Source organism: Nipponia nippon, unplaced genomic scaffold, assembly GCF_047370975.1.
Source record: "Nipponia nippon isolate SJK-2023a ecotype South Korea unplaced genomic scaffold, ASM4737097v1 scaffold_2, whole genome shotgun sequence".
NCBI classification, from domain to species: domain Eukaryota; kingdom Metazoa; phylum Chordata; class Aves; order Pelecaniformes; family Threskiornithidae; genus Nipponia; species Nipponia nippon.
Genome location: NW_028262336.1, coordinates 30,591,005 through 30,604,394, shown reverse-complemented (window position 1 = coordinate 30,604,394; position 13,390 = coordinate 30,591,005). Strand labels below are relative to the sequence as shown.

At 36.8% G+C, this 13,390-nt stretch overlaps 1 protein-coding gene across 3 annotated transcripts in view; it reads right to left on the bottom strand.

Moving 5' to 3' along the window:
- The window catches only part of ITSN1 (intersectin 1), a 139,112-nt gene that overhangs the window by 90,373 nt on the left and 35,349 nt on the right, over nucleotides 1-13,390 (bottom strand). For 2 of the 3 annotated variants that reach the window (XM_087756157.1, XM_087756158.1), the window contains exons 3-7: nucleotides 12,499-12,591; nucleotides 10,546-10,609; nucleotides 2,710-2,870; nucleotides 1,041-1,220; nucleotides 330-423 (exon numbers count right to left, since the gene is read on the bottom strand). In XM_087756157.1, the coding sequence (XP_087612283.1) occupies nucleotides 330-423; nucleotides 1,041-1,220; nucleotides 2,710-2,870; nucleotides 10,546-10,609; nucleotides 12,499-12,591 (592 nt within the window). The remainder of the gene's footprint in view (nucleotides 1-329; nucleotides 424-1,040; nucleotides 1,221-2,709; nucleotides 2,871-10,545; nucleotides 10,610-12,498; nucleotides 12,592-13,390) is intronic. The other variant, XM_087756159.1, reaches the window with a different exon arrangement.

The window sequence follows — 13,390 nt, the reverse complement described above, 5'->3', positions numbered from 1 at the left end:
CACGCTAACAGGAGGAGTGTCTCTGCAGTATTACACAATGCAGATTATGTTTAGAGTAGCAAATGCTTTTCTAAAAATTAAGTTTTCAAGAGTCTGAAAATACTGTCAACACATACTGTAATAGTTAATTATTATATTTCAATGATTCACTACTCATGGAGCATTCTTTGTAAAACCACAACATCCTATGAAATCCTGAAGTAGTATCTCAGCAGGAATTGATTTCTGCAAGTAAATATTATTTCAGAAAACAACTTTGCAAAAGAGAAGTAGTTTTTCTAACTCTGGGGAACCAGATACACACATACACTCATTCCATATCAACTTACCTAGCCACATCAAACGATTGCGCCTTTTGCAGTTTTGCATTTAGCTGCGATCCTGGACCAGATCTACTAAAGGAAGAACTCTTTGGCAATGTGGCTGTAAATAAGAGAATACATGTATTTATTAGTATTAGCATTTTAAACTGTAGAATTTCACTGACATTCATTTAGTTCCTAACATCAAATATAAACGTTACGGTTCTTTTGATGCTATCTGTTTTAAAAATATTAAGATAACAGTGTCTAACAAAATAGGTGAAAACACACAGGAACTTCCCTCATGTCTTTTTACTTTTCCAGTTCTATGCAAACTCTGTTGATATCAAATTACACTGTGATTAATGTTAGAAATCATATGTATTTCAGTATTTTAAAAGTAATCCCAACAAATAGCAGCACTTCAATCGTTATAAAACAGACAGGAGAGGACCAATTTCTAGGCAACAGTTTATTGGCAAGCTAGATTTATCACACTAATGTTATAACAGGGTTAATATTTTGCTCAACATGACTGACTGTTACAGTACGGTATGTCCATGTTTCTTCTTTTAACTTTTATACAAGTTGGGCTAAACCAAAGTACAGTCCTTACCAAAGTCATTCTTTAAAGTTAGAATGGCTAATTTCATGTCTACTGTTCTCTGGATCCAAAGAAAATGGCAAAATAGTTTGTTAACAGCAAGAGAGTAAACAGAGTCTCAGTATGTAGCATACCAGGATGAGCAAAAGCAGGCAGAGGCTGTATAACAGCAGGAGCTCCATTAGCCAGGGGAGGTACTGCTGCTGCAGGAACAGAAGATACTAATGGTGGAGACATTCCTACTACTGGAATAGATGCCATTGGCACTGGGGCAACAGTTGTAAGAGATGGCATGCTGGCAATGCCCCCAATACCTATGGGCAAGAAAAGGAGAATTTTTTTCTAATTTAGAGACTCCTAATACGATATAACAATTTAACTGCAGCCTGCAACCCAGCAGTAAATGCAGAATTAAAGCGCAAATTGAAATGGAAACTTCCACACACCCCTTGAAAGAACTCTTTACAGTCCGCTGCACCATTAGCATGGCAGGGGAACATAAAACAATGCAGAGGGAACAACATACCACTCTATAATGTATGCATATAAGACCACATTGGATGCAACACTGACCAAAAAAGTCTATTAGCATTTGCTGAAGAAAAGAATTGTGTGGCTTGAACTAAATGAAGAGCAGCACTGTCAACTTCCAGTGAGAAATGAACCCAAAGCCTACATTTAGCCGGGGCTGAAAAGAACAAGCTTCAGGGTAACTGCTTGCAGCCTATTGTCAAGATGAAACAGTGCAAAGCTAATAGGGTAAAGCACAGTAATGAGGTATTTTAGGTGTAAGCACAGTTGCATGGATAACAGGGAGGTTAAGGAGTTCCAGTCATGCCAATGGGAAGAATGAGGCTGTGTGCAAACAGCTGAGATCAAGTCTACACTGAATGAGAAAAAAGAAAATCACAGATTTTGCTGGATTTCTTGGGGGGGTGACTTTCTTATGCCTTTTCTCACTTAAAACAGTATTTGTTCTGCTTGATTTCACTGATTTCTTACAGTCAAGAAAAAAACGTTTGTAAAACTTGTGGAAGCAACAACTGATTAAGCAACTTGGATGCACGCAGTTCATAAAATGCACTATTCCTTTTTCTTAAGGACAGCAATGATTCTCAGGCACCAATCAACTTGAGTCACAGCAATGACTAAAACAGAAAGGTAAAGAACCTCTTACTATAGAATACAGCAGAACATCAAGGTGTCAAACATGAGGCTCAGCTTCATTTTGTTATTTTCCTCTCACTATCCCATTTTCCCTACTCTTTTCCTTGAAATGATGGTGACCTTGGCAGTACTAACCATAAGAACTGAATCAGCAGTTGTTCTAGCTAATACCAGTGCAGCACTGTTCATAAAATAAAAGCAGAGCAGTGCATTACTACCATGATTTGTAAAAAGTCAAGAAAAACATAGCTAATCTTGCCAAAGCTGGAGATCCTTTAATGAAAAATAGAGATAAATAACAACAGTTTAAATAAAAACTCCATCACTTTAGAATGCACTAGCCCTGCTACCTGATCCATCTTTTTTCCCTGCAAACACTTTCGTCTGGAACACATGGGGTGCAGTATAAGACCTGAAGCAAATAGGACCTCAACTTATGTTATTCAATATGGTTGGGTGCTAAAAGATCATTGAGGGTTTTTTTGGAGCATGTGCACACATGTGGAAGCATTTGGTTTTGAGTCCACGTACTTTTAGAAGTACTTTTTCCCAAAAGTTTATTTTAGAAACTGCAAAACAATCAAATTCAACTTAGGTTGTTTTAATACAAGCTAACGAGGAAAACAAAGAGCTTACCAAATCCTGGTGCACTAGGCAGAGCAATAGGTGGCTGCTTCATGACAGGAGGCAGTGCAGATGGGAGTTGATAACCTTGTAGTTTTAATTTGATAAGTTTCATAGCTATTGAAAACTCCAACTGATCCATCCTCCCATCATTGTTCATGTCAGCTAGAGCCCTACAAAATACACAATTTTCACAGATTCTTAAATTATGAACTTCAGGAACAGACCTAGGAGCATGCACACGCAGGCATGTATATTCAAGACTAACTAATTTCCACTCAAAATAATTATGCCAAGCTAAAAATGGTCATGAAACAAGACACTGTTTAATCCGAGAGCTTCTCGATTTCTTTCTTGGAGTGATTAATAAATATTTTCAAAGTCACTTTTCAACTCTTAAAGGAATTACAATGAAGCATCTAGAGAAGAAGGATTAATGTAGTTCTACAAAAACTTTGCAAAATCACACAAATGAAACTACATGGTACTACAAACAGCACCCCAGGGAATCAAATGACTGAGTCTGCAAATCTGTACTTCAGCTACTTTTAAAACACAATGTTCTTTAAATCTGTGCACTTTACTAAACACCATTACATCTGCAAGTGTACAAATGTGTTTTCAGTTAAACAATAGTACTCAAGATAAAACATTGAGCCTAGATCTTGAATAGACTTCATTCAAAGTAGTCTGACTTAAACAGTCGTCTTTTTGTTTCTTCATTTGATGGTTAAGAAAACCATGCTCAGCAGGGAATAGGGCTGGGAGGTTGGGGGGAGAGAAGCAGGAAGAAGAATGTTAGTTCCTGCAATTGCAAACCAAAAAACAGAGTGAATGCATATTAATAGTGTAATCAGTTGCAAACTCAGTTTTAAACATTATGCTTATTTCTTTGCATTCATTTGAAGAATTAAGTACACATTTCAGTATTGGAATAATAGATATTTTTAAGTTCACGTGTACATTTACATGTCACTGACATGACAGGCAGTCTAGTTAAACTAGAGCTTTATTTCTGATCAAATCCTTGTCAAGGAAAGCTTTCATGCGAGTATGTGAAAAGTTATCAAGGAAGTACTGCAATAAATTGACAGTTATTTATAATTGATACCTAAACAAGTACACAGCCAAGTAAATGCAGTAGCAAAGCATTCACAAAATTAAAACCCTCCAACCCCAACCAAAAAAACCCTAGGAAAACTCAATGAAGAGGCCGATCCCAGCAGGGGTTGCCACAGGTCAATCATACATCTTAAGAGTTCCCCCTGGTTTAGTTCACCAGTAGCATTTCCCCAAAAACAGAGACACTCCAGCCTTTCCCAATACTTAAAAGACAGCATTGGCAGCAGTGTATCTGTCTTAATCAATTTTGATGTCATGAGGCTAAATAATACTGCTGAAAACCTGGCAGCAGTATTTAGAGAAGAAAGAGAAAGTCTGGTGATGAAACTGTAAACTCTGAGGCTTACAGTTAAAAAGAAAAGTATGCATTGTACCACTCCCTGAAAGATGTTGAATTACTACATATATTTCATTGAAGAACAAGTTTGGGCTGTGAGAACTTCTGGCTGTTGTTTCCTGAAGCTTTGTATCACAGGGAATTTAATTTACAAATAAAATCTGCCTGCTCTTCAGTAACTTTAAACCTTCCTCTAATCCCAGTACCAGCAAGTCTTTGGAAGCCTAAATTTAGTCAAAACCGATTCCAGGACCCACACAGCATAATGTGAATTGGATTCAAGTATCAGTCATGATCATTTAGAATGTAGTTCACTTGACAAATAATCAGTTAAAAAGATCCTACTGTAGCAGTCGGACTTGATATATGGCAGTCCAACCAGCAGAAGGAAGAGGGAAGGCCAGCATGGCAAACCTAGACCAAGAGAAGTACCAATTTGGAATGGCTATCTCCTCTTCCTTGCAGAACACCACTGCTCTAGAGTCTCAGCTTCTGATCACTCTTCCATGAAGAGCAAGCAACACACTGGTACCTCCTGACGTACTGGCAGGCTAAGGTGAAGTGGAAGATATGACGTTTTTATCTTCACGCAACTTGCAGAGATGAGTGGGAGAACCCTAGTGAAGGCAAAGGAGCCTCTCTCCTGTAAGTGTTAAGCAACAGCAAGGATAGACCGCAATAGCCATTAATGAAAAATGTGTATTTCAAAATGAGAGTTATAGTTATTTCTGGAAAATAGTTAAAAACACAAAGTAGGCTTCTCACATTTTTTTACTGAGGTTATCCATGTTCTGTTTATTCTGAAAAGCAATGGTTTTCTCTGGACATAAAAGTACTAAGTTTATTAGCTTCCATCATATCTTTCCGTTCAGTGGGGTGTACGTGCCACAAGCCACTATATGCAACCTGCAAACAGACTGCATGTATGCAGTATCTAGTGCTTTTCCTCCTATACAATGAAATGGTTATAAACCTCAAAAAACGTTTGCATCTCTCAAATTTTCTCTACATCAGAAATGTTTATATCAACTTAAAATTCCTGTAAAAAACACAAATTCATGTTGAAGGAATTCACAGTTTAACCATGACAATTAAGAATACCCACTCTGTCTGTTTTTCAACAATAGCATGGAAGCGTCCCACAACATGCTGTATAATTTTTGCTGCCCAATATCATCACTCAGGCTTACAAAGAACAGTATTACTCAGTACATTTTCATTTTCTTCTTCATACACCTTTTACTTTTTACACCAAAACAGTTCATATAACATCCATTAGTTACCACCTATAAACAGTGACGTTAGATTTTTGAAAAGTCTCACTTGGGAGAAATACATGCTGCAATTCTTACAAATGTGAAGCATTCAAGAGGCAAAAGGTATTTGGAGTGTTAGAATGTCAGAAACTTAATGGCTAAATGTATTTTCTGAAGTGCTCCCTTTTGTGGGTTTTGCACTAGAAAGTAAACCAACATGCAGCGAATGAATACCAAGGGTAAGAAAGCCTCATTAGAAAATTACAGAGTATTAAGAACAATGGAAACCAGGAGCAGATAATTAGCTTCATTTAATTGATGCTTACAAGCAGACACCACACCTTTTTGAAGGCAACTAAAGAGAATTCAAAAACATTCACGAGGGAAAACGTGTGGGGTTTTTAACGAAAGTTTTGTTCAACACTTGCTTAGCCATTCTTCTGTCAGATGGGCAGTGGCAACAGGCAGTAAAAACCAGGCTTATACAGCTAGCAAGCTGAGGATGTGCATAAGGACACATTGATCTGGATAAACCTGTTCTGGTAGATTTTTGACTGCACTCCAAGCAGTTAGTGGTCCTCCCAAAGATGACTCCTTCCTCAACATACGGAGAAGTCAGTCAGCTCCATAGTGACCAACTGGCACCAACAACTCAAACAGTCACAATGTTCCTTACATCTTTGCATTTAAGCAAAGTAATTACACAAATCATATTGATAATAGTCATGTTTGTTCAACCTAAGTGGCTTCTACACCTGCAAATACTTTGATTTATAAAATGTAAGCCTTTCCATTACTAAAGCACAGGCAGAATCCCTCAACCTGTAATATGCATGGCCATGAAAATGCAGCAAGAGTAAATATCACACTGTAGGCGACCTTGATTCTCCAGGCACTACTTACAGTGTACTGCTAGAACACAGTAAGTCTTTGCATTCTACATGAGAAAATATGAATTGTCCAGTAATAAGAAACTTTGATGTGCACCAGTCTCGTTGCTTTAATTGAACTCCTATTCATATAGTCATCAGTAGCTTTTAATTTAACATCTGACCTTCTGCTCAACTCATTTACTCTACATCAGTGGCTTTGTTATTTAAATTAACAGCACAAATTTCAGTGAGAAGAATTACGTACACGCTACAGAATTTATACACATTTTTACAGCATGCTAACAGACATCAGCTTTTGTCTGACAAAATCTTCAGTGCAAAAATAGGACAAATTTCCATGTCTAATTACTGAACCTAGCGTCATGCCGTTAGATTACAGTGCAACTTTTGAATAAACATCACCTTAAATGCAGCAAGTGGCTGACAGTAAACATTACCTAATTTCACTGTTCTGCTTCTAATGAAATTTGGAAGAATGTAGTGTCCTTAAATTTGTTTCATTTAAGGTCTGGCCGGAACCAGTGCAGAGCAGTAAATGGATTAAACATTGACTAAATATTTATTATATTTTATAGAACAGGCCTGTGTTTATTAACAGGGAGAGAATGCAGTGGGCTTCATCACAATGCTAGGTTTCAGGTGCTGACAAAATTCTGACCCTACAGATCTTTTCCTCCCCCTTTCTCTCCTCTTTTCTGCAGAATGCAAAGACAACTTGATTATTTCTGCATTTATGAGGCGCAGAAACAGAGCATGCACAGTTTTTTCTGTCAAATATGCTTATGATTAGGCTACAAAACATCTATCTCCATGAAAATAGCACAGAGTCTTAAAACAAGGAAACCTCCTTGCAGTTCAAAAATCTGGATTTATTTAGCTTTAGACTCCCATATTACATAATACAATCCCATATTGCATTATAAAACTCAGCCATAATGGCAGAAATTAGGTCTTTCACATCAGTCACTTAATCAATGCAAGTATAGTAATAGTTACAACTCACAGAACTGCCACCTCTCCCACCTCTCCTCTGTCTTTCACTCCCACACAAATTTAAGAAGGTTGTGAGGGAAGCATATGCCAGAAATAGGTAAGTTAACCAATGGCATTAGTTTGTCCTGAAAACAATAAATAACTCCAAATGCACGAAAACCAGATGGCATTGATTATTTTAGTTCTCATTTAATTCCAGAGAGACAGGCTACGTCACTTTTTGAGGCCATCATTCATGAGGGCTTTAGAAGAAAGCCAGATTATTGCCTACTTAAAAACAGTTATCTTCCGAGCCATTGCAGTCTCAATTCAAAGCCTACTTAGGGGCTTCTTAATAGATTACCAGCTTGGCAGACTCCAAAGCTTGTAAAGGGTAAAACAGTAAAGAAGTTGTCATGACAGACCATAATAGTTCTACTAATTTGCTCCACTGAGGTCCCGGAGACTTTTTTTTTTTTTTTCTTAAATGAATGATGAGTAGAAGGGACACAGGAATTTTCAGTGCCAAAAACCATGGAGCTACTATTTTTCAAGGAACATGAATTCTGGGGAAGCTTTGATTAATAGTAGAAATTAAAATAAGATATACTCCTTAGAGTCTCATCTTAGAAAACAATTACACCAACTGCAGAATGTTCTCAAAGCAGCTCTTGAGGCAGAAGACATTTAACTGGTATTTCAGCTAGCTAGCTAGCATTTCTTGAAGTTCTAGTGAAAACTATTTTTTCATGATACAAAAATGGCAATTCAATTTTAATTAAAACTAAAATATAAGACAGCAAAAATCCTTATACTGCTCACTTAAGCAAACAAAATTCTCTCACTCATGAGATAACATGTTTGGAAACTCATAGCGATAGAGGGCTTGCCTTTTCTGTAGAGAGCTCTGAAAGCAGTATGGCCAATCACTCATTAGGCCAGTCCCCCCTGCAGCTCCTTTCCCAGTTGTGTTTTTCTATACAAGAACCATAGCCAACAACAAAACAGATGAAATTTTGTATTACCATAAGCTTGACTACATACAGCTGTAGGTAATCCTTTATGAAACAAATGCTAGGCTCCTACCTTGCAGACAGATTAATATGATCAACTGTATTCAAAACAAGCAGACTCATTAAGAATAGGAAAACACTTCCGAAATACAACATAAACACACTTCCATATTTCTAGGATGAGAGAATTTATTTGAAGAGTTTTACAAGTTGCTCTAACTCAGAATAACAACTTTCCTTCCTTAAAGACTGTTGTACCTCTTCTTCTAATAATCAAATGCTATCAAAAAAAAAAAACCTCCCATCTATTCAGGAAATAAAGAATACTGATAGAAAAGAAGTTTTATGCAGCTCATATCTCTCTCAGAGATTCTGAGCTTATTACTCCAAAACTCCTCCACTCTATTAAAGTAGTCACAGGTCTATATCAATGTTAATAGAGATTTAGATAGACAACATTAGAATATTGCTATTAATCCACAAAGCAAGTGTGCCACTTTGAGATCTTACCCCTGGGAGCTAAGACAAAGAATGATTCACATTTTTCAATGCAGTCTTGAGCATATTGTGACGTCCTTTGGAGGCTGCAAAGGATTTCTTACCACTAAACAGTCTAACTTCTATTGTTTCTGTGGGACAGCAGTAATCTGTGGTAGGTTACAAACATCCACTGACAGATCAAAAGAGTTAAATCATTCGGGTTGTGGGAAAACAAGGGGGGTTTCCTTTTTTTTTTTTAAAAAAAAAAAAAAACACTTTTAAGGGGTCTTACTACTACTACATGACTGTTTTCCTACTTGGTTATTCTAATTCCAACTGGGAATATATACAAGTGATCTACTTAAATATTTACTTCTCTTAATTCAAAGATGATCGAAAAAAATATGAGATACAGTGAGAAAGGGATGTCTACATGCTTTTTTATGATTTATAAAGGCAGCATGAATAAGTTTTAGTTCAGCTTTATTTAAAAAAAATGTGCAAGTTCAGGTCTTGTCTCTATGACAACTACAGAACTAATGGAATGATTCTCCCCCTCTCAAGAGGCTGAAAAACTGAATAATTCAGAGAGGAAGAGATTTTTAGTCAGACTATTTACAACTGTTTGGTTTTGTTAACACCTATTTAAAACTAATGCTTACGGAACATTTTTGGAGAAAGGATGTCTTGTTTAAGACAAAACTTCTTTCTTTGTTTAATTAAGAGGCAGAAAAAGTTCCAAAGGGATATTTAAACTTTCACTGAGTCTTCAACAAACAAGATAACCACACCAGATTTGATATTTGTAAGATGAAGATAATTTGAAAAGAAAATAAGCTATTTATTTAAAAGCCATGTAAATCCAGCCCCTCTTTCAGGCATGCATATTTCCAAAACAATTGTTTTTCTTGCAAGAAAATAATTCTCTTCTTTCTCCAGTCAGAGGAAGATTCTGCCTTTAGAAGTCCTTACTACAACAAAAAGTTTTAATAACTGCAACAAAATACTCTCTCTTTCAAACAGTTAACAACAGAGGAAAAGTTAACACATTTTTCGAAAGTTATCCATCCCTCTGCTGCTTCTTCCAATCCAGGATGAAAAACAGTATTATTTCACTCTGTCTAGCACCAAAAGAAGTTCTAGTAATAATATAATTAATGCAATTATGAATAATCTATGCAGGTTAGCATGTCCGAGTCTGGCACGGTCATATAATTTCGAGCAGAAACAATAGCAATCCTGCATGAAGAAACTGGAAGATTGTAGAAATGTTTGTGATGTGTAATATAAAGCAATGGAGATCTGTCTAAACTCACCAAGGAAGAGGAAAAATTTCAAGCTTTCAAGCTGTATCTCCAACTACAATGGAAATAGCCTATGCCAGTCTTCATTTTTGTAACAAATTTTGCAAGTCTTGCATAGGCTCTCCCATTAGAAGATGTTTAATACTAATTACTGGGCTTAGCGATTGTATTAGTACAGTTTTAATAAAGCTGACAGCTTTTAGTAATTTGAAATGTGGCTTGCAAATTGCTAACCTCAAAAATGCCATTTGTAGAAGGATAGCTCCTTCCAATAACTAAACTAGTAACTTAAAAACTCAGCTAAAACATACTGCAAAGCATATTTGCCTTGTAGACTTTTGGAAAGCACACTGAACTAAATAGGTGATTTTAAACCCCAGAATGTGAAATATAGTTGCTGCTCAAGTCTGTACCAGTAAACTTCACTCTATGACGTAACTGCAGTTCTCCCATACCCTCCCATATACTCACCATATCTGTGCTAACACCGGTTGAGGTAACCCAGATTGAAAAAAAAAGTTTCTAGCTTGATCACCTATAAAATAAAGAGGACATCATTTCAGAAAATGCTAAAAATACCTGTAAGAGGAAAGAGGAAATCATGAGTCAAATATATCTAAACCAGAAGCAACAGTAAAACCATAAATACTTAATGCTACACATATGTAATAGAGTATGAGATTTAAACTTACTTTGTCACTTGCAAACCTACCAGATATTTCCAACAAGCACATACTGTTTAAGTCTGCAACAGGCAGCACCACATGAAGTCAACTGGGCATAAACATTTAGGGCAATGGGAAACTCATGGTTCACAGTCCCTAATCTGTGTTAATGGCTCACTTTGCAGGAATCATATGCCTTGTGAGAACAAGGAGAATTTTTTCTTCCAGAGGAAGTATGTATCAGTATAAACTCTATCTTAGATTTTTTTGGAAGTACAATGCCAAGTCAGCTAGCACAAACTAAATAAAATGGTCTTTACCCTGATGTGAACCCGATAAGCCACCATTAAAGAAAGCAATGGTATATTTCAAAGTCATTTTCCAACTATCAATTAAAAATAAGGATAGCAAAACAATTACAAAAGGATTAGGCACTTGGAAATGTTGTGGCCTGTAAACGAAAGTTGTAAACAGACTAGAAATAGCAGACTAAATATCAAAGGAGGTCAATAAAAACAGTAGTCTTTTGTACCATATCTGTCAGGTAACAGGAGCAGAAACAATCAAATTGTATATTTGGAGGCATGTACAGCTGTGATGAGACTGCTAAGAATCCGATTCTGATTTCACACTCTGGAAATCCTCTTGATGGATGAGACAGCAAGAAAGGTAAAACACTTCTACACCTTTCATTTCAATTAAGCATCAGGGTTTAGATAGCACTAAAGAAAATTAAATGCAACAAAACAAACTAACAGAAAAGTAGGCATCCTATTGCCTTTAAAACCAAAGCAAATTAGTGGTGTTCAACGAAAATGTAGTAGGATCAGTGCAATTCCTTTACTTGCAGCTTTGCCTCCCACAACTTAAATCAATTTTGCCATTTTGATTTTTTTAATGAGGTCATCCATGCCGATTTCACTAGTTTAAGCAATCAGTTTCTGAAACAGATTTAAACTCCAGGCAGAAACTAAGCATCCAGCCACTCACTCACTTCCCTCCCCCCAGCAGGATGCGGAAGAGAATAGGGAGAGCAAAAGTGAGAAATCTCAGAAAACTCATTAGTCACGGTAAAGATGGTTTAATAAGTGAAAGAGTAGGAAAAAAACCCAAGTGATGCAAAGGTAATCACTCACTACCGCCCTCAAGCTCAGTCTCTGAGCAACGGCTATCCTGGAAGGCAACAGCGCCCCCCCCCCCCCCCCCAGTTTTTGCTGAGCACAGTGGTATGGGAGAGAAGCTTTGCAAACACTGTTCAGCTATAGCCAAAACGTTGATGAGTTATCAACACTGCTTTAGTCGCAAATCCAAAACACAGCACCATACAGGCTGTTATGAAGAAAGTTAACTCCATATCAGCCAGACTCAGTACAGTGAGTTAATTTACTGAGAACATTAAAAGCACTATAAATATTACCAAGCATCAGGGTGATTCACATCCTGAATTCTAACTCTACAGTCTGTAAGTAGCAGCTGGCTCTACACAGAACTGCTTTACAGAGCCACAGTTATTTTAATCCTACTTACACAAAAATCGAGTGGCATAAACTTTTTGTATAGCTGGTAAACATCAGAAAAAATACCAGAAAAGATGGGCTGACGTGGTAAGGCATATGAAAAAGGGAATATAAAATGAGTAATATCTCTTCCAGTTTTTAAATTGTTATGCCTAAACGTCTCCCAGGCAACTCAGTACATATTTAGGCTCATTAGTTAAGATTTAATTAAATGAAATTAGAAGTTAAAACTATTTCATTACCAGTGATAAATCCAGATGTTGGTTTCAGACTATGGAACTGTTGATCATGTTTAGCTCTCTCCTCCACAGTAATAGCCCAGATATCCAGGTTGCCTAGTTCAAAAGAAATGGAGAAATAAAATTAAGGAACATTATCTAAAAACTATACTATTTTTATTCCTGAAGGTAATTATATTATATCATACTGGACCTCTGAAAACAACATACACACAGAAGCTGTTCATCCAAAGCCTATAGTTGAAAGCTCCATGAATCCTTAAATAGCCAGTTAGGACTTATGAACTTACCATGACTAAGTGTTACCTAATTAAGATGACTGCTGACCACTGATTCACTTATCTGGCTCATATGAGTCTTAAGTTACAACTAGGCTACTTAAAGAGCAATCAAACTTACAAATGGGCTCTTAAAAGACAACATCAGCATACCAGAGGATCTAGTGCAGAAAGTTCATAACACTAGATATTTAGGGGGTGGGAGGTTATTTGCCTCTCAGAGCACATACAGCTGAAATGCAATTCAAGTTCTTTTAATTGAAAAGGTACCTCAAATAATCAGTCATGTACTATCTGGTTCTGGTTTTGTACTATTATAAGAGAAGAACTCTCCTTACTTGTCTAGGAAAAGTCTGAATCAACCAGATAGTAAACATTTCTCATGGGCAACAATAGCACAGGAAAGCGTGCTCCTCATTCTTCCGAGAATGAGAAACCTGAGTAAGAATATGTTACACAGACCGGACTCTTCACACTACACTCATAAACTGGTGGTGAATATTTTGTTTACGTTGAGATCTACTACCCTTCTACAATGCCATGCTTCCACGATGCTTTCTCCAGGTCTACCTCTATTTTTGCAGCACTTCCTCTCCTCTCTCATCTTGCAGACATTT